We start from the raw sequence: 21,784 nt of genomic DNA, 5'->3' as shown, positions 1-21,784 counted from the left end.
ACGATTTAAATGAATGAAATAAACGTGCTCTCGTCTCGGGTGTCCGATACGGTGATGAAACTGAAAGCCCTATCCGTTCTGTGTGACGCACACGAAGATATAGTTGCTAAATGTACCTATAGATGCGCACTGCGGTCGCGATATCGGAATTCGCGATATACGTATAAGGTAGGTGAGCCAAAGTAACCGCGGGAGTGCTTCGAAATGGGTTGCGGGAACAAGGTTGAGTTCTAGGATATCGGAATATATGGGCGAGTAACAGTGCAAAGCACAAGGGGGGTAGCACGGATGAAATTTATGGCACCACAGTAGAAGAGAGAGATCCCTGAAGGAAAGAGGAAGAGAGACGTGAAGAGAAAAAGACATAGAATGAGAGAGAGAGAGAGAGAGAGAACATGTGGAGAGAAGAGAAGAGCGTACTCGAGGACGTGGAATAAAATTGTTCGGTCTTTACATAAAACACTAGAGCGCGTCGAAGGCGAGGGAACGAGATACCTCGTTTTGCCGACGCAACAACATAATTCTGCCGATTCGATCCGCGTCGATACGGACGTATTCGTCCCTGCGAAAAAACGAAGAGAGACAAAAGTAAGAAAGAGAGAAAAGGGAAAAACAGAAATAGAGGCACGAAGCCGCCGGATCCGATGTATCCGGTGAAAATTCTTTGGTGTGGCAGGATCGAATTCCTGCCGGCCGCTTCTGTCTCGCGTGGAATAATAGAGAACGCTCCGGGGTAAATAATATTTAAGAAAGCGGTTTGGCTTCCCTTTCTTGACGGTGGTGGTGGCGGCGCGGCGGTGAGCCGTGGAATAAGGATTTTATCATGAATCGCCGTAACGATCGTCCTTACGACGCGATTCGCCGCGCTCTGAAGGGCAAAACAGCGGCCCATAGATTGGCTCGGGTTCAAGTTGAGACCTCGAACGATGATGCCGCGAAGCATGCGCGCCGGGAAAGCCTGAGAAGACGTTACCGTGTGTCACCGTTAACCCTCAAATGTGTCTCACCGTTTTTTCATTTTATCTAAAAATTCTACGCGATATAAAATCGGGAGTAATAACTCGGTTCTTACGTCGCGGCTGTAATCTGGCTCATCCTACCCAAATGTTCCACACAATCAGATTTAAAACGAGAATGCTGCTTTCTAGATTCTAGCATGCGGTCTGACGAGCGCGGTGTGCAGCGGAGTGAAGCAGAAATCGCACTAAACTTTGGAAAGTTATACGCATGACGAGAAGAAGATAATTCCGATTCTCAATAAAGAAAAGTTGTCCTCTTCGATTGTACTCGGAGATTACGGAGATATCGCAAAGTGACTTTTATACGGATTGTAAAATTTAATCGCCGCGTTATAGCTTATATCCGAAATTAATTATAATTTTTTTAACGATGCTCATTAATTACAATTTTTATATTCTTCTTCTTTTTTATGACGATCTCGATACTTAAATTGACCGTCGTTAATTTATCGCGGCGCATCACTGGTATGTAATTGATAATTGATCGAAGGACGCGCGACGTAAGGTGATTACGACGCGTATTATTAGTTAATTTAATTGGCCGCTTTCTCGGTAACATCACATGTACCAGGCAAACGAGAAGCTAATATAGACGACTATGTACCACACAGTACATATTGGACCGCGTTCAAATCGAAACTCAAACAATGCCGCGGACGTGTTTCCGGGATCGTCAATGGACGCTAAGGAATCTGTGCTAAATGTTTTGCCGCGCGTCCCGAAATTACTTTGAACTTTAGCGACCGTCTACGCCGACGTTTGCTGTACACATACAATTGCAATACAGCGGAGCAACAGCAAACAATGTTACGTCAATTTAGCGAGATATCGATTTTGTGATTGGTATGAAGCCGGTGTCCAAAGTCAGTATGTTTGCACTTTTGTAAGCGATGTCAAAGAGATACTATTGTATTTCCTTCATTCCTCACTTTTTTTCAGAGTCAATAGAAAGGTTTTAATTTTCGACTAACGAAAGGGTTGTTCGATTGGATGGAACTCGTAAAGAAATAGTATAAAAACAAATATAGAAACTCACCTCGCGTGTTTTCTGCTGTCCACCTCTCTGTCGATCGCTCTGAAACCAAACAAATTTGCAGCAATTAGAAATTTAGTCGTTATTACGGATACACTTTACAGTCGTATATTTAATCAGACAGCAGCTAAATGATAAGATGCGCATAAATCAATTTGCCGCGAGTCCCGTAATTATAACTGCGCCGGTGACGGTATCGTTCTTGCGGCAAATTAATTTAACGAGTTTCCATTCGTCGCCGACGGATTCCTTCGGCATTTTCCATAAGGATCATAATCCCGTAAAGAGGTTACAGCAATGCGACCCTTACTGAAAGTGGCTTTAACTAGTTAAAGTCCGTCCCTTGTCGACAGGAAATACCTCTAACCGCGCCGTTGCAGTTGACAATGCCAAAGTCTCATCGGGATTCCGATATATCGATATTATAGAGGAGCGCAGGAACGATTGTGCAACACGGCACAATGGCCTTGTAACATTGCCCTTTATTACCCAAAGTTATCTGTGTTACTAACACGAATTAAACCATTTGGCTAGTGCTTAGAGAGATTATTCGTGATCACTCTCGCGCTTATAAACTTTTATAGACCAACTATTTTAGAATTTTTCTTTATAAGGATAAATGAACTTTTTATCGTGGCCGAATTAGTGGCAAATATATTTCAAGTATAAATCAAGTATTGAAAAATTTATTAAATAAATAATTCAGATATGAATCTACGGAGGAAAAGGATAATATTCAATAGTCCGTATTTATTTCGATACCGTCTTAAGTGATATCTTAATATGATTCTGCAATCTTATTATATTTTAAAACAATGCTGAAAATGGTCTTAAGTATAAGAACTATAAATATATAAGTCTTTAAGTAATTTTTTTATTAATGATCGAAGAGTTTGGTAAAAATTCCTTTCCATTTTCCCTTGGAAAGGAAAATATTTAAAATGCATAAAAAACTAAATGAGAAGTATGTATAGAGTAATTGTGTTTCGCACGAAAATTTGCCGAGATATATTGATCTGAATTTAAGTTTTAAAAAAAAACATACTTTTAATAGTTGGTAACAGGTCAGGCTAGACCTAAGTGCGCCACAAATCAGGTCCTTGCTAGGATTAAATCTATCTCTCGCGAAACGAAGCGCCCTTCTAAGCACGGAGAATCGATCGTTGCGGTTTCGCTCGCTCGCTCGTTCGCCCACCGCGAAACAAATTCACGACGCACACCGGGGGCGAACGTGTTCCGTCGTTAAAAATGTAAACTCCACGATCTTACGAGCGCGGGCATGGTTCATTTGCCTCGTAAAAGCGAAACTAATGGTCGGCACAGAGTTATGTACCCCATATTGGCTCGCATTCAAGTCGAAATTCAAACCGCGCCGTGAAACGCGCGGCATGATCACCGGCCGAGTCGTTACGACCCTGGCTGAAACACGAAATCAGCTTGTCGAATTATTAACTCTTTCATTATAGAGTTAAATTTATGCAAAACGTTGATGATTTTAGACATTTTGAAAGATTGATGTCTTTCCGTATTATAAAGTTCAAAATATAAAAAACGTGGGGAGACGTTTTCATCACAAACTCTACACTTTTAGATTAACTTGTCCATAAAGTTTTTATCTGATTGTGAGTAAGAGTTTATCTTTAATCGAAAACTCGGAAGATAAAATTTTATTTGATCGTACACAAATTCTAATTCCCTTTCGTTCCTGACATCTTTACCATAAAAACACTAATTATTTACGATTAATTAAAGACTAGATGAGTTAGAACGAAGATCCTATCTAAACAACGATAGCATCAAAGTGAAAACTTATTCGAATAAAATGCAAATGGTATAATAAAATTAATGGGTTTAGACATACCATTCGTTTCTTAATCCTTTTATAATTTCTCTCGCCGCAATATAACTGCTCATCGGATGACGAATCAAAAATGTGGAAGTAAAGCGCATTTCTACGAATCGTTTCGTTCTCGAATCGGCATGAAAGCGATGTCGTGAGACACGCACGTGAGATCATCGTTGGATGGAACTCGAGGTATACTACCAATCGCGAGAAGCCGGAACATCCGAAAGGAATTTTATTCTCTCGTGCAAGAAGTATGCACTGGCGCGCTAGAGGATATCGAAAGACATTCGTTTGCGAAACGATGACTCATTAAAGTTTCTTGTACTAAAAAGATTGTAAATATATATGTTGGTTGAAGAGGTAAACCTCGTTAAAAAAATTTCTTTTCTTTCTCATAAATTTATATATTTACTATGGTCGTAATATGCATTTTAATATATATATATATATATATATATATATATATATGTATATTTAAAATATATATTAAAAGTGAAAAAATTGGTTTAGAAAATTTTAGACTCGATACAGTCATTAATTTAAAAAAAATTATGCTGTAATTAAAATTCTGAGACTCTTTATTCGCTGAATATTTAAAATCTAAGACTTGTAGAGAATTGCTGATTTAATGACCGGTGGCCTACTTCGTACCTCATCAATATGTTATATTTTCATTTAGTAACAAAAACATAAAAATAAGAAATGATAAATATAGACGAAAGTTTAACAAATTATCTTATGAGTGCTGCCAACATTTTAAAAATCAAACACAATTTCATTTTTGATGAATTTACGTAGCTGATAATAATGCAATGTAATTTTATATTCATTGTACCACATATTTACAATTATTATAAAAATTAAATCAATATTTTTTATAAAATCTATCAAGTTTCCTTAAGTCGTATCATCACAAATTTTATTATAATAAATCATATAAATTTCCCTTATTTTGTCTATTTATAACGCCTTCTTTCTTCTCTCTTTCAAATCTTCAATAATATTGTCAATCTCAATTGAAATTAATAAATTAAAATAATTAAAGTTGGAATAGTATAAATTATTGTAATCCATTAAAATTACTGCGTTTCATTACTGTAAATGTTGATTAGGGCAATTGGTGAAAGGAGATGAGAGAGAGGAAAGAAGTTATTAATTCTTACTGGAGAAATAGTCACGAATGGATTAGATTCACGTAATTAGAAATCTTGTCGCGTGGAACATAAATGGAGTAGACATTTCCATTCCCGGGACCGGAAAGCGCCTTTAGTTTCTGAAATCTGCGCTCGCAATTTTCTCGCTTGTCCTAGAAGGAACATGTCACGTACAAATAGAAATAAGATTAACAGAGAATTAATATAAAACTCTCAAATGTGCACAAATCAAGTACTGAAAATTCAAGAGATCATCATTCGTTTCTATCTGAAACAAACACTATCATCGCTTCAGCCATAACATTTCGTTTAATCACGTGGAAGTAATTTTAAAGATTTTTGTAGTATTGTTTTCATTTCAAACGAGGTACTTCTCTTTATACTCGTTTTAATATTCACGAAAAATATCGCACTTACAAATGCTTAAGCGCGAGCTCAGAGTTTTATGGAAATATGACGGAAGCTAAGAGCGATCGAGAGCATCAAGAGCAATCCCGGCCGTAAAACACTGCAGCTACCACCACCGGGGCGGTGGTGGTGAGGCGGCACGAATTATCGGCCGCGCGATTCCGACAATTTAGCGATCCGCCCGTTGTGCGACGACACGACGACAACGCTATTCAAATCTCGTCCTCCCGCCTTCGTTTCCCGCTACGTACGCCGTGGCAGTAAAACAAATCCTTTTATCCCGAGCGAGGCGTTTCGTCTCCTCGAAACCATAGCCGCGTTCATCCCGCGGGATGTGTTCGGGATGAAGGGTGCAGAGAGAACGACGCAATTCCACGCCGACAGAGAATACCTCGTTGGCTGCGGCGGTAGAGGATAGGGAGGTGAAACGGGAAGCACATTGCGCAACGCAGCACGGCTGCATCCTGCCCTATGCTCCCACATCCTCCCCCCGCTGGCTGCAGACGGCGCATAAGCCACTCGTCATTATTTCATCGAAGTCGGTGGTTGGTTCAACAGGTACGTTTCCGGCACGATTCCGAGTCCGTGAAAATCGTCGGACTTTTAGAAAAGGTGGCGGAACAACGGAGAGAATCGAATGCGCGAAGAAAGGAAATAACGCTACTTATATATACTGGATATCGCAGAAATGCACGCGAGCTGTCAATAGTAGAATCATTTAGCGTAGTCGTGCGCTGGATTTGTCAAATTCCATGCGTTGAATGTCATACTTTATTAATAAAAGGTTCTGAAATAAATATATGAATAGTGAAGAATTAGAAATACCTATTCAAAATTAATCAGAGAAGAATAAAAGAGCGTTAATTATGCCCGCATTAATCATGTTAATTAATTTTTTTAATATTCGTCCTAGTAATAAATTTGTAAATGTGAGGAATGTCTTTCGCCAATTTTACTTGTAATATCTATATAATAATGATTTGAAAAACATGAATAATCTCTGGGTCTCTCCGTATCTTGGGCATACATGCATCGTATCTTGTGATGCATGTGATGCATGCAAGACGAAAAGATGTCGAACATCGAAAGCTTCGGCGGAATTGGCCTCGAGCCAGAGCATTACTTTCGAGAAAGAAGAAGAAAAGAGTCGGAGAAAACGATACATGTGTGGGAGAGAGAAAGGTGGATGGTGTGAGTGTGTGTGTGTGAGAGAGTGTGCGAGAGAGAGAGAGAGAGAGAGAGAGAGAGAGAGAGAGAGAGAAGGGGGAATAGAGACCGAGGGATGGTAACCCGAATGAATATTTAATTTCTGCATATCTCACCCCGGGTAAAGTTCAGAGCGACGGGATGGCCGGCTCGCTCCCAGGAGAGTGGAAGGAAGAGCCCCGTGTCCCTTGTACTTCTCGGCAGCTCCCGTGATATAGGGTAGACACTCCCGAGGATCTCTCACTACCGTCGCTCCCGCTATTACCCTATCCCCGCAACTCCCAATCCTTTCCCGCCGCTCGTAGTTCGCTCTCTCGGCTGCTTTCCACCGTGGTTGCTCGTGGCCGAAGGGCCAATTACGACCTTCCTTACGAGAAGGCGGTGGAGGCGGAGAACGAGGGTGAGCGCGATGAAGAAAAAAGCCCGGGTAGAAAGAGAAAAGAAAGAAAAAGAAACGAGTGGGGACGCAAGCGGCAGACGAGACAGAGAGGGAGAGGAAAAGAGAAAAGGGAGGAGAAGGGAAGGGCAGAGGGAAAAAGCAGCGAGCGCTCGAAGAGTATAGAAGTAGGGGATGGTTAAGAGAACGAAAGATCGTGAAGAGCCGGGGGTAGCCGGGGAGTTTTAGACGAAGGTATTTCCACGGAGATCTGGATCTTAGACTCGATGGACCGCAGACTATCGAGGAGAGGCGGAATATGGACGCTGCGCCGACAGGGCGGGCCGAGAAGGGACGCGGAGACAGAGGATGGATTGAGGGTGCGGTCGAAAGTTTCAGCGAAAGGATAAAGGCGCGAGCGAGATCGATTAGTGCGCCCAGGGTAACGAAAGAGTAATTTATAGCAAGGTGCGCAAAGGCGACTGGCTCGAAAGGAAAGCAGAGTGGAATAGTAAATTATAGCGAGAAGAGAGAGATCACAGTCAAAGAGAGAATAAAGAATCGACGAAGAACGAGAGGAAAGAGTGGCTCAATTAGACGGAGGAACACAGAATATTTAATTCTGCGTTTTATTGTTCGCCTAGATCGACGTCGAAAAAATATAATATATATTTTTTTTCTATCTACATATATCTTCATGTATCTTTATATGGAAATTGATAATGCACTTATTTTAGATATGTATATGTGTATGTGTATATGTGTAAAAGTGCATTACTAATTTTCATTATCTTTATATATATATATATGTACAGCATAATAATGCACTTTTTAAATGACATTCGCTCGATGAAGACCGAATAAAGGAGCGCAGATAAGGAGAAAAGAGCTTTAGGAAGCATCAAAGCCGGACGAGATTGGACGCTAAAAATGTACATAGCAATTGGACAAAAGAAAAGAAGCGAGCGAGGGCTGGTTAAGAAAAAAGCGGCGACAAAAAGGAACGTCGTCGTCGCGGCGGGCGTTGAAGGAAGGTCCGGAAAAACACAAATAACAATCAACGAGGGAGATCGGCAAAAAGAACAGAAAAAAAACACGTGTGGAAGGGGATGAATGTCGTGACAAGTAATTCGGAGTGTCGCCGATGCGAATCGAGTCAGCCCAAGTTATCCGAGTTAATCCCAAGGCATTTGCTGAAATTGTATCTTGTGATGAATTTTTTGGTGTCATGTGGGATACAGGGAGATAATGAAATAATCTGTAGTCTTACTACTCCGGTGACATTTGTTGAAATTGATTGTAATTAATCTTTTTATATAATTATTGTAGATATATGTATAATTGGAATGTGTATTTTATTATTGAAATATTATTACAGAAAACTAGATCAGTTGTCTATTATAAATTTTAAAAAACTTTTTAAAACTGTGTCAATCTTAGTTAATATTAGCCGGCTTTATCTAACGTGTATTAAAAGATCACAAGTTAATAACAGTATATTTTAAAATTGTGTTGGATATTCTTAACTATAATAATTTAAAATTAAACGTGTTTGTATTATAACATTATATTATAAAAAATTATGTAAGAAAACCTTTGATTTTCTTTCGTAGAATAAACTGAATATTTCTATCATAATTTAAGAAGTAAAAGAATCGTTTTATATGCGACGTTCCTCGTGTTGATATAAAGGGAAAAATTCAGCGATCTTACGACTCCACATTTAGATTATGTAAGAATCAGTCATTGGTGGCGGTTGAGTCAAGGCAATGGCAGACACGGGTTAGAATGCAGATATAAAAAGTAAATAAAGAAAGAGAGTAAATGAAAATGAGAGGAAGCTAGGAGGATGGGTGAAAGGAGTGTAGCCAGAGGGGGTGGAGAAGAAAGACAACAATGAAGACGAGGGTCGGATAAAAAGAAAAGACGAATATCCAAAGAGGACGAGGGGAGAAGCGGGGACAGGGGATCGGAAGACGAGGGGACAGCGACGAATGAAAGAGGGGGAAAAAAGAAGAAGAAGAAGAAGCTGAGGCTGGTAATTTGGATCGAGTCGACCATCCACTCAAACCCCGGGTACTAGTGGTGGCCGACTCGCCCCTGTACCCCCCTCGCTAAAATCTGGATCTTACTCGATCTAAGTAGACCTTAAAGTAGGATAGCCCGTTTGTAGAATAACGTGGTGCGCGCGTAATATTCGACCTGATTCAAAAGTATGTCGCAAAGATGTCCCACTGCCAGAATAGGAACAAGAATACGCGTACAAATATGTGGATAGACAAATACATGAGCCGTTTGGTAAACAGAATATATGAAATAGACTTTAGGAGCTTTATTAAAACAAATATTGTGAATATGTATCTCTTGCATTTATCACCTTAAAAAATAGAGAAAAGAAAACTTGTCAAGATAAAAATGATTCATGGGTATGAAGCTTCATTAAGGATGTAAAATTTAGCTCTGATTAAAATAAAAAATATACTTAACAAATTATACGGTAACTTGTTTGAAAAAATTTCATTAAAAATGTCTCAATGATGCATGTCTTAAGCTCCATTCGACAAATGCTGGCTTTTAGCGGCTTTAGCACAATTCTTGAATAACTTGAATTTTGGAACTCTCAAATAAAATGTGCTCCTATACGTTAAGAATCTTTTAATCGTTTTAATATAATAGCGAAACGTGCGTTTTGTAGAATACGTTGAAATGAGATTAGTTCGCTATCTAACTTCGTGGACGATTATACGGATAGATTGCAGCGAGACGAAGCTAAAAGCCGCGGAATTAAAATTAGAATTCCACCGAATGGAATACGAGGCAAAAAGTCAGTGTAAGGAAAGAGAGAGCTTGTGCGGCAGAGAGGGACAGAGAGAGAGAGAGAGAGAGAGAGAGAGAGAGAGAGAGAGAGAAAGAACACGACGACAGAGCAATGAGGGAAGCATACGAGGGTCGAGAAAAATACGAAAAGAGAAGAGAACGAGAGGGTCGGAAAAAGAAATGCAACGAAAACGGAGATTGGTAATTCGGATCTAACTGAGTGCGAAACCCGAGGAACCAGTAGTGTCCATCTGGCTGTGTCTTAAATCTCGATCTTCCGCGATCTAAGTAGCCTATAAAGCCAGATAGAGTGCCGATACGATAAGAAGTACGGTAAGGAAATGGAGAAACTATGGAGAAGAGTTTGGGTTTCGCGGAAAAACAAAACTAGATAAAACGCTACCGAGTTAGACTCGGCGATCGATACTGCGGTGCAACTGCGTGGTCAAATTGGTCGCGTAAAAAAAAAGAGAGACCCGAGGAAAGAATTAAAATCGCAACTGTCGTGCGGGCAGAATGCTTATCGGAAAGTATCTCTAAGTGTACCGAAGAATAGAGGATCGGAATCCTGCCCAGAGGCAAGATCGGCAGGGAAAGAAAAAGGGGGGAGGGGGAAAGATGTTCGGCAAAGAGTTAGCTGGTGTGATACACGAACCATAGACCTGTACGAAAATACATGCACGTATACGTACACAGACGCACGGAAAAATAGACGCCGACGAACGACGAACGATGCGGCGCGTAAGCGGTAAAATACCGTTGGAATTAAAATTACAATCTCCGCGGATACGACACGGCGTGGCAAAAAGTAAACGTCAGCCGAGGATAAAAACTCGAGTTGTCCGCAGAGAACGGCGAGGCGAGGAAGATGAGGCAGATCCGAAGAATAGGAATGCGATAAAGGGAAAACGATAAAGGAGCAAGGGAGGGAGGAAAAAGGAACAAGTAGAAAACCGGTAATTCGCATGTGGTGAGAGTCCGACTCGTTCCCTCTGCGCAAGCTACGGGCACCAGCGATGTCGGCTTACGTCCCTGAATAACCCTTTTATTTCAGTGTTTCTCAAATTTAGTTACACGAACGAAAATTGAAAATTTAATTTCAGAATTTAAGAACGAACCATTTGATCTCGTAAACAAACTTGATTTTATTGAAAATGTTGCTATGCAAAACCGTTTTTATGGAACAATGAATAATTCAATTGAATTATTCAATAAATATCGAAAGTAGATTTTATTGTTGATTGTTCAACAAATACCTCAATGTCAAGTAAAGTCGATACACTTTTTAATTAAATCATCATTTTCCCCATTTCATAAATTCATATAGAATCATAAACTGCGTGTGAATATAAATGTTTTAAATTGTATTGAGGTGTCAAAAGGAGAAAAATAAAGACACAGAATCTGTTATGAGAAAACTTGAGAAACACTGTTTTACCCCTTTCAATACGATATGCCCGTAGCACTTCCCGACTTCGTCGACGTCGTATTCGAGGGGGTTGCTGAACAAGGAAGGATCCACCCCGCGAGAAATCCCGGAAATTGGAATCTTAAATCGATCTAAATCCTCTTTATCGCCGAAGGACTCGCAGAGGAATTCTCTCCTTCAGAATCAGGGTCCATATCGTCGCATACCGGCCGACGTGTAAACGTAATGACGACTAGTTCTTTGTGGTTCTTCCATTATGAAACGGCCGCCCCTGCATTTGTGCGACGCGCAATCTCTCGAGACCGAGATTCGATCTTACGCCTGGCCAATCACGCTGGAAAGTTGGTCGATCCCCGGACGTCACAGTCCGTTTTCACATTCCCCCTCGCATCTTATCTGTATCGCGAATTCGTGTAATTGAATTGGCGGCATTAAGGCAACTGTACTTCAGTAAATGGTATGGAAATGTGTAAAGGTTCAAATTTCTATTTTCCTTTAAGTGCTTCTAAAGATTTGTCTAGTATCAAGATTTTTGCATTAATTCCCAATATATATACGTACGTACATTACACATGTAGACAAAGAAATAGATATGTATATATTATGTTTTTTTTTATGAATAATAACGCATGTTTCTTTCATGCATTGGAAAAATACTGTCCTAAATCAAAACAGCCATTCGCTAATCGTGATGAGACCCATGGCGAAATGTAGCCGCGTTATCGCGGTGCGACGCCATTATTCAGCAGAACTTAATAAATCCATACCCCTCTCCTTCGTGCTCTTTGTTCCAACGGCCGTGAATTCTAATGGGTTTTACGCCGCCAGATATGTATATACGGAGGCACAAAACTGATACGCCGACGGCGAATACGACTCGCTATAGGTCGGCTATAACGCATAGTTCGGTAAATACGGACTCGAAATTCGGTGACACTGCTATATAATAGGCAGAGAAAGAGAGGTAGTGAAGTAGATAGATGGGTAAATAGATATATAGATTGATTGATTGATAAATGAGAGAGAGAGAGGGAGAGACAGAGAGTCCGCGATACTGCATTCGCCGCAGGATAGCGATAGTCACTAGCAGATAGTCGATTACATGCCTGGCTTGTTTATTGCGCGCTTTGAGACGCGTATAACGGCTTTGGTGATGGCGACGCGTAAGAGTCAAAGCGAATTTTTGCGAATTTTGTCAAAGTCGGAGTGCGATGGGAGTCAAAGGTCGACGCCGCGAAAAAGAACGAGCTTTGAATTTAAGTAATTTCGTGCACGTAACTGTGGATCAGAATTACTATTAGCAAATATTAATCGAGCGCGAATGTAATTAACGTCGTGGAACGTAACAATCTCGTAGATAAAAACGAGATGACACTGATGCAGATTGAGATCTCGCGTATTACCATTATAAAGATTTTCATTGGAAAAAATTTTTACTTAAAAGAAAAAGAAATATTAAAAATTGCATAACATAATGCACGATATTACGATACAAATTTTAATATATTTACGTGATAGGTATATATTAAATATATAACAGAATTCAAAGTTGTTTCTTGTATTTCTGTTTCTAGCAAAATTAAAAACTATTCGTTTTTCAGCAAGTAAATAAAATATTTTATAAGAAACAATTTTTATTTTCATTTTGACTCCTGTCTTGACATACATATCTCTCTTTTTCCCTCTCCCCTTCCTCCTCTAATTAATATTCGCCATTTAATATCAGCGCCGATAAAATGCTCGACGTGCGCGGCGCGCAAATATTTGCGCACACAATCTGCAAACCACCAGCGACTGAATTTGCAACGTAACTACTCGAAATTAAACGCCGCCCCTTCTCTTATTTCCAGGATCCCCGCACTCCTCGACGCGTTTGCACGACTCGACGCGAGAAATGAGAAAGACAACGCCCGATGGAGAGATTTACTCAAGTTATATGCACTGGGTCGTATGGCCTCGGGGTAGCTTAAATTTGATGAGATGTCGATAATTTATCTCCTTACCTGTCGAATACCACAAGTGACTACTATATCACCTCGTATTTCTTTGACAATACTCGTAGCCTACATAATGTAAAGCATAACTTTGCAAATTAATAACAATTAAGATAACACAACGTATTATAAATCTACATAAAATATATGAAAATATTTCAGGAATCGTAAATTCATCAGTTTATGCGTTTCTCATTTCCGAGGAAATATTTCTATCCGACACAAATACCGATGCTCGGTCTCGACAGCAACAAAGTATCGTAAGCATTGCATCCCCTCTCATCGGCCTATCGGCGGTCGCATGTTCCTGAATCCGAAATATTCGTAGGATTCCATCGACTGGCCGGCTCGCTCTCCAGTTTCGACGTCGCGCCTGTGTGGTAATCCTGTTTACAATAGCTGATTGCAATAAAATTTACATGCACCGGCGCTGAATTTACATGCGGCGGCAGTTAAATTCATGCGCGTCGCGCGCTGCACGCAATTTACATACGCCATACGGGGGGAGCCCCGAATTTTATGCCGCGCGTAGCGTTCACACGTGCTTCATTTCCCGCCCTGTCCCTTCTCACCCCCGCCCTTCCTCCTCGCCTCTCTTCCACTGACCGTTCATCGCGAACCGGAGAGAGTTCTCCCAATGCTTTTTTTTTCGCACGTGAAAAAAAAGGTTTCGTTACCAATTCGCGATATCGGGCGACGGCGAAAGAGAAACGCGTTCGTGTCGTGCGCGCGAGCCGCGATACCCGCGATTTACCGTCCATTTATCTGTGGAAGAATCGCCGAGTGATAAATTTCAAGTATCGCGCTTAAACGAGCGCACCGTTTTACCGTCGCTGTTCGTCGGAGGAAAAAAAAAAGGCTCATTACCCGGATTCGCGTAATTTTGAAATTTACCGGCAGCCCGGTCGACCCGATTATGGCTGACCCGATTATGACTCGTGTGTCCAGAGGAGGAAAAAAAACGTGCTAATGAATCACGTTTTCGGGCAAAAATTGAATGAATGATTTAGAGCTAAATGCAAAGGAATTTTTCGCTCCAATTATTTTCACAAAGGCCTACCTAATATTTAAAGAGTAACCGAAAATTTCGGCAAATTGTCTAGTCGTAATTCTCCGAATGGAGAATATGGGATTTGCAGATTGAATAAAATCATTTTATTTCTTAGCCAATTCTCAAACGTGTTGCAAAAACATAAGTGAATAGGCAACTTCAATTTTAATTAATCTTCTAATTTAGTCAAAACTCGTAATAACAATTAAAATAGAGAAATTTCTGGTAATAATTTCAAGAAAACGTATCTCCTAATTTACGCGAATTAATGTTTAAGCAATTCGTTTAAATATTCGCATTGACGTCCTTTTGTCGTAAAAGCTTCCATCATCCGATAACAGACGGAGTACGAGATAATTATATTCGCCAAGTCCTTCATTTCAAAGAATTAATTCTTAAGTAGATGGATTAACTTGATCAAGCTTTACCATGTATAGACTAATTTTATCATATCATATTCATCGCATTCTCTTAAATTTATTAATCATTAAGAGAACTGAATTATATTCGCAAGTTCCTCCGCATCCGATCAAAATTCGCGACGACAGATTGCGAGATCGTAATTTCCAGTGAAACGCCGCCTCGATAATCGAGATTATCCCGCTTCTAGTCGCCGGCTATGTCGCGTAATGCGCTCCGTAAAACGTTCCGTCCGGATATAATCGGCGAGTTATCGAAAATCCCCCGTTTATCCCTTCGCGAGAAGAACACGTTAAATCGCGCATCGTTCTTCTCTCGCGAGGACAATCTCCTCGCGACACGCCCGCTTCGCACCATTTCGCCAATATCGTGGGGATTTTATTATTTCAGCTATAAAGTTTATCGCCGAAAACATGCAGTGGCTTGTTGAAGCCGCGTATCCGCTATTCCCGCAACAGGCGTACGAATATCGAAGCGTACACGTCGAGCGTGCGTAATATTTATCACCGAATTTTTATTGTGCGCGATAAAGCGTTCAATTTCCGCGCGCGATACCAAATACGACGCGATTTTTTTTTCAAGACCGGTTTCCGGTAACCGAGAATGATTAGCGATACATCAGTCACTTCCGTTCACCGTTATGAATGTGACCTTTGACGTTTATATGCGCGATTTTTATAAGCTTATAAACGATCGACGTAATCTTGTTTCCATTGAAATATCAATGAATAATGCCTTGTCACTTCGCCGAAGTCGTGTATCTATAATACGATACTTATCACAGCTGCAATATAATCGACTCTCCCTGAACCAGATAGTCATCTGTGTCAAATTTATTATCTTCAGTGTTGAATTTTTCAGTGATCGTGTTATAAAATAAATTCTTCTCTAAAGATGTACCTCAATTTACCTAGGACTAAAGTTTTTTTTATGGTCTGTATCTCTCGAAGTTCTTTTCGCTTTCAATTATTAACTTTATCAGAATGCCAACGCAGTAAATCGAAGAGAACTCCATCTGTACGTTCGATAAAAGATTAGACTTTAATGGGGAGGGCGGTGATGGGTGGGCTATGCATGGTCATCTAATAATAAAATCCGTCCGTGATTTAACTATTACCTGTATGTACGTACCGTGATGTCTCAATCCGAACAGAAAGACGCACGATGAAAAATAGATGCACCGACACGTCAAAGTCCATGCAAAAGCGGGATAAATAATACGTTCGGATAGAGATATCTAGAGCCTTATTCTACTTTGCAATCGTGGCGATTGTTTCCAATTATGCATAGTCGACGCGTAGCCTTGGACTTCTTTGTAGCCATAAATGTACGTAATTAAGGTATACCGTAAGATAGAAGCACATAGAACGTCAGCTTCTCGTTGCATTATTGAAGAACTGAACTTCGCGTTCCAATTCTTCGTGCCTTCGAATCAGAAATGTAGATCGGAGGTGCGTCATGTGGGGATTTGTTGATCTACGAAAAGCCGAGAGTGTGATATGAAAGACTTAAGACTATAAAAGTTTTAGCTCGAGGAACCACCCTGATTAAATCTCAAACGACGTTTGTAAATTCGCTAGCGTGTTTCCTCCACGACGCGATGTTGCGTCTATCTAAAGTTTTTTAACGAGATTTAAAGCGTCGTTAGGCAACATATCGCGTTTCTGGATTAAAGACTCTTATAGGGATCTTGAAACAGTGATATCAAAGAAGAGTCGACAGACACAAAATATCACGTACATATGCCTTTGAAGAGAGAAAGAACTGACAAGACCCCTGATAAAACATGTTTCAAGAAGAGCAAACATGCCGTGCAGATCTCACAGAAATAATCGCGACACATTATTTAACGTAAAAAAATAGCTCAGAATAAACGAATAAGACATTATGTTCTTGACTTATTCGCGGATAAAAGATAATAAGAAAAAGAAGTAAGAAAGAAAATTTCCAAGAAATTTCTCTTCTTCAGAAGAATGAAGAATTTTTCAATTACCAATGTACAATATTTGTATATATTTGTTGTGACTAGTTTAATAAATGTAAATAATAAATCAGTTTGTACTAATTAACTTTAAGCACAATTTTCAATATTTTTGTTAACAGCTAGCTAGTGGTTTCCTTAAATATTTCATTGCTATATCTCTCCATAACGCTAATTATAACCGTAAAGATAATCATTTAAAGTATCTGATAAACCGACAAAAATAATTGCAACACATAGACTGCTAATTAAATGATACAGTTACAGAATTTTTCAAATAGATATATGAGATTCCTTTGACACTTATATTTTATCTTTATATTATAGTTATCATAACCGTAATTTATATCTTCTTGTTCCGACATGTTTATGTTGTAGAGATACATTGTATTCTCTATTATTACCTTATAACTACCGACTCGCTTCTATATATAGCGGTTGCATTTTGCTTTTTGTTCTTAGAGGATTTATCCCAGAACATAATAAATTTCCCTCTCTTTCTCCCTATCTCTTTCTCTTCCTCCTTTACCCTCCCACCCTCTCGACGCGGTGCCGTGCACAAACACAGCGACGCAACGCGATACAGGATGCGAATCCTATATTACAACCACCGGCAAGCTATTACCTCTGGGTTCTTGTGCAACGTGCATGGAAACATAATGGGCGCATAGTGGTTGGCTGACTGTTACATTATTAAGTAGTTGAGTGCACGTTAGCTGCGAAGTGCTGTCAGCCTCCATTCAGATGCGGCCCGGGCGAAACCAGTAATTTGGCGTTAGCCGGAAGGACGAAAGTTTCCGGAAGGGGAGGAGGGAAAAAGAGAGCGGGAGATCGGGGGCGCCCCCTTAATCGATTATTCTCTCGCGGCAACCGCGATAAACAATGTTGGAAAACTTTGGGAGGGTATTACCCCACCCCCTTCGTTCCCCGCACTCCCCCCCCTCCCCTGCATCAGGTAGAAAGGTAGCCGTCGCACAGTCCAGAGAATTTTCGAGCGTTGTAGGGAATAACGACGGGGAGAAGGAAAGTGGCCAACGGAAGGATCTTTTTATTCTCTCTCCGTCACGGCGATCCGATTAAAAATAAATTCCGCAAATGCTTGCCACTCGTAATGGCAAACTACGGGAAGAAGATAAGGGTTCTTAAGAACTGTTTTGTCTATTACGGTACATTTAATGGGAACTTCCTGTCCCAAGACACCAGATAATATCCGCATTGTCTACCTATACGAAACGCAGTTGTGCACTTGTATTTCTATAGATATAATTCTATAATTACACCACCCCTTCGTTACGATTTCTTCGTTGCACCTATTCTCGCATATTTTTTAACGTATATATCTGCAAGAGAATTTTCTTCCCCTTCTATCCTTCGTATATCCTCGTATATTCATTTTCATATATCTAGACAAATATTTACGCCCATTACTACCATCGCGTTTACATAGAGAACATCGCAAAAGCTACTCTCATTTTAATGACACATCGCGAAGGAGTCTGTCGATTTTCGAGAAGCTCCCTAGCCTCCTCCTTCACACTTCGTGAGGCGGAAGTTATAATATCGGAAGGCTTAATTCCACATTGGAGAGGAACCTCAACGACGCGGTTTCTCGCCCGTCGGTCGACTGTCTCTCCTCGGCGTGACGGCGCGGCAGCGACGGCGGGCGAGGCTCGTTATCGATTTCGCGAGTGCCGCCGAGAGTGACTTAGCCCATTCGTTGCATACGAAAGACGGCGACAGTGACGGCGCGGTGTTGGTGCAGCTTATCTCCCGCCGCTCGCAGCCCCGTAAGACGCGCTTACGCGTCATAGATTCCATTATATTTCTCCCGCTCGCGAGCGGCGACATTAGCGTATCTACTTTTGCGACGCCTTTTATCGCGCCCGACAGAACATTTCATTGCATGTATATATGTACGAATGCACCGCCTTATAACGCCAGTGTTCGCGGATTTTATACTCGCTACGAGTGATTACTAACACTCTTCTCTCTCTCTCTTTTTTTATTAATGAAGCTGTCGAATATCAAATTATTATTAGGCCAAAGAAATTAGTACAGGCTTTGCGCATCATTTACTCAATTATTGGGGCCAGTATTTAAAATACTCTCACGTTTTCGCGAGAAATTTATATTTAAAACGAAAGCGAGACTTGAAAGAAAATTTAGCGCTTCTATATGTCTGCGATACTTTGACGTGTAAATTTAAACTTTCAAGAATCGCGACAAGCCATGCCAGTATCAATATCGTCACCGAGATGACGCGCTAATATTTCGCTCGAATCGATATTCGATCAAAGACGACGTTCTAATTGAACGTAGAATCAGGATAAAAGACGAGAGCGCCTACTCTCCTTCTCTCCACTCCCAGAGGCTAACGGCCAGCTCTAATCTTCTCCACGGCTTCTCTCCTCTCAGGAAATTCTATTATATTCCTGGGCAAAGGAGCAGCGAGCTTTAATGCACCTCCGTTGCATTTCGCGAAACCGAATACACCGCCATCCCGTGTCCTGTCCTGTCCCGTCCCGTCCCGTCCTGTCCCATCCTATCCTCTCACCCGCTGCGTCCTTCCGCCGCCGACCTTCGTCGCTACGACGCGCACCGGTGCGACATGTCGGAAGGTAAACCTCGCAGGGAAAAATACGCACGGAGATACCGAGAAGCGGCACGGCTTGGCACTTCTACGCCCGCGGTCATGTTTTCGTAATTAATCGGGCGCGATGTTTAACTTTAGGCTTTTAGCGCGGTTTAATATTTCAGACCGCGCGTTCTCGCAGCAGCCCCGGCGCGGTTTCGCGCGGAGCCGTGGCACAGAGAAATGCGTCGTAATTTTTACGCGCCCGTGCTCGCTGTCGGAGAGAGAGATGGGAAACGTAGAACGCCACGTTATCTCCCGCGCGTTATTAATGCGACAATCGACGTAAAAGTATCGCCCGGACCTCGGGGTTTTTGTTTCTATTTCGTCTCGCGTATAATAGTCTCGTTAATCTCAATATTATTCCTGTCGCGAGAATCTCAATGAGTTTTTGAAACCGCAAAATCTTCCTCTATGTATATATATAATTCCCTTACTAAAATTCACCAAGATTATTTTATATTATTATAAAGTATATCCATTGTTACAGTTTTTATTTCGTATACTGCCTGATACACAGATCTTTAAAAGGACAAATGAATAATCTAAATTACGTTACTTGTCATTTTGCATTAGATCAAAGGGGATTTGAGAAATCTCGAGATCAGCGTTATCCTCTTGACGCTCCATATTTTTCGATTATCGAGATTTTCATATTACTTCGGGCTCGACCCCACGATAGAAGTTGCCTATTTCAACATTATATACTCTCTACGCATAGTATGGAACTTCGTAACTCGCGAGACAAGATAAATTTTGAATAATGCATCCTAAGATTACCGCCAAGCGCACGGCCCGAAAAATTCACGAGACCGGACGGGTTTCTCGCTGAGAGGACGAATTATATCACGGCGCGGCAGGGTCGGCGACGGCGGACGTTATTCTGCACTCGGGTGGACAGTTGCATCAATTACGGATATCCATTAGCCTAATTAAGCCTCGCGACACGCACGCGAAACTGCGAAACCGCTCGACGGCCCGCCTCGGCGAGACAGACGAAACGAGAAAAAAAAAATATTGAAAAATAAATTAATAATAACAGAAAAAAAACACGAGTTGAAATTAAAGCCAGGAGAAACGGAAACGAATTACAACAAACAACGTAGAAATAAAACAACAAATCAGTTGAAACAAAAAGTGAAGCCGTAAACAGACTTGAGAGAAAGAGAGAGAGTGCAAACGTTGGTATGAAATGTTGGCGAGAGGCGAGTAGATACCGGGGTGGCGAAATATACTTTGCCGAAAGTTTTGACAAAAGCGAGATACAAGCGTCCTCCGCGCCGCCCGCCTTATGGGAAATTACACGATGAGCTCGTCGGATTACCGTAACCTTCCCAAGTAACTCATTCCCCTCTTTTCCTCACGTTGATCCCCTTTTCCGCTTTGTCGAGTCATTCTCGACCCCCCGTCTCTCACTCAGGAAGGTTGAAGATCTCCCTTTAATGCTCGCCGCGATTTTTCCTTCGGCATATTTGAGAAGTATCGACATGTCATCTCGATAGGACGATGATAAATTTGGGGATCAACGCGTAGGAGCGATAATTCTTCGAAGATGACCGAAATTTTATCAAAGCTTAAATCGATTTTAATGTACGCAGCGTATATTGGTCGGCATACTTTCCTCATTTTTTTTCCGATAATTTTACCATGAGCTAACTTTCCGTGCAATTTTCGATGTTAAATATCTTGGGGGAAAAAAGAGAAAAGAAATCAAAGCTTCCGTTAGAGGAAAAAAACAGACTTCAATTTGATTTTGATTTGAAGAACAGGATTTCGTTAATTGCTTGCATTGTTGAAGCCTAACATAATAATTTGTAGCTGCGAAATATCGATATTTCAAGAAATGCGCAATGTTCTCCTCGAGCTTCAGCCTTCAGCTCCGCTTCTGATATTCGCAGAGTTCTGAGACATATACATATCTGAGATATGTATCTTTGAATCACGGTCGTCAGGACGTAACGGTGCATTGGGGCGCGACCGGAAACATATGCATAATGCATAATAATACATATGCGGGAAACTCGGCGTCAGGAAATTCGGTGAGACTGCGAGAGAGGCAGAGATAGACATGCAGTTAGATAAATAGAGAGAGGATTTTTAATTGGATTTAAGAGCGTACTAATGAGTCTCGCAAATTATCGCCTCTTGCGTGAGTGTGACCCGATGAGCGCTGACAGTTTTCATCAAAACAGCTAACTATATAATTAACAATTAAGCGATTCGACACGCTATGGACCAAATGATAACTCGTGAAAATCACGCTTAATTCGATGAACTTTGAATATATTACTGTCTAAATACATGAATTCTCAAACGTGAGATATATGTATACTTTATTTATATATATTAATGATATAAGGCGTGATATAAAGATCATGTTACAAAGACTGGATTTTTGCGAGCCATTTTTTCCCAAGA

General features: G+C 40.8%; 1 protein-coding gene across 1 annotated transcript in view; it reads right to left on the bottom strand.

Moving 5' to 3' along the window:
• LOC105193176 (insulin-like growth factor-binding protein complex acid labile subunit) overlaps positions 1 to 21,784 on the bottom strand; it is a 207,146-nt gene that overhangs the window by 56,904 nt on the left and 128,458 nt on the right. Inside the window, exon 4 of the mRNA XM_011157533.3 lies at positions 2,056 to 2,094. Coding sequence (XP_011155835.2) covers positions 2,056 to 2,094 — 39 coding nt within the window. The remainder of the gene's footprint in view (positions 1 to 2,055; positions 2,095 to 21,784) is intronic.

Source organism: Solenopsis invicta, chromosome 10 (assembly GCF_016802725.1).
Source record: "Solenopsis invicta isolate M01_SB chromosome 10, UNIL_Sinv_3.0, whole genome shotgun sequence".
Taxonomy (NCBI): Eukaryota; Metazoa; Arthropoda; class Insecta; order Hymenoptera; family Formicidae; genus Solenopsis; species Solenopsis invicta.
Note: the sequence above shows the minus strand (reverse complement) of the source record. Positions and strands in the feature narration are given on the sequence as shown.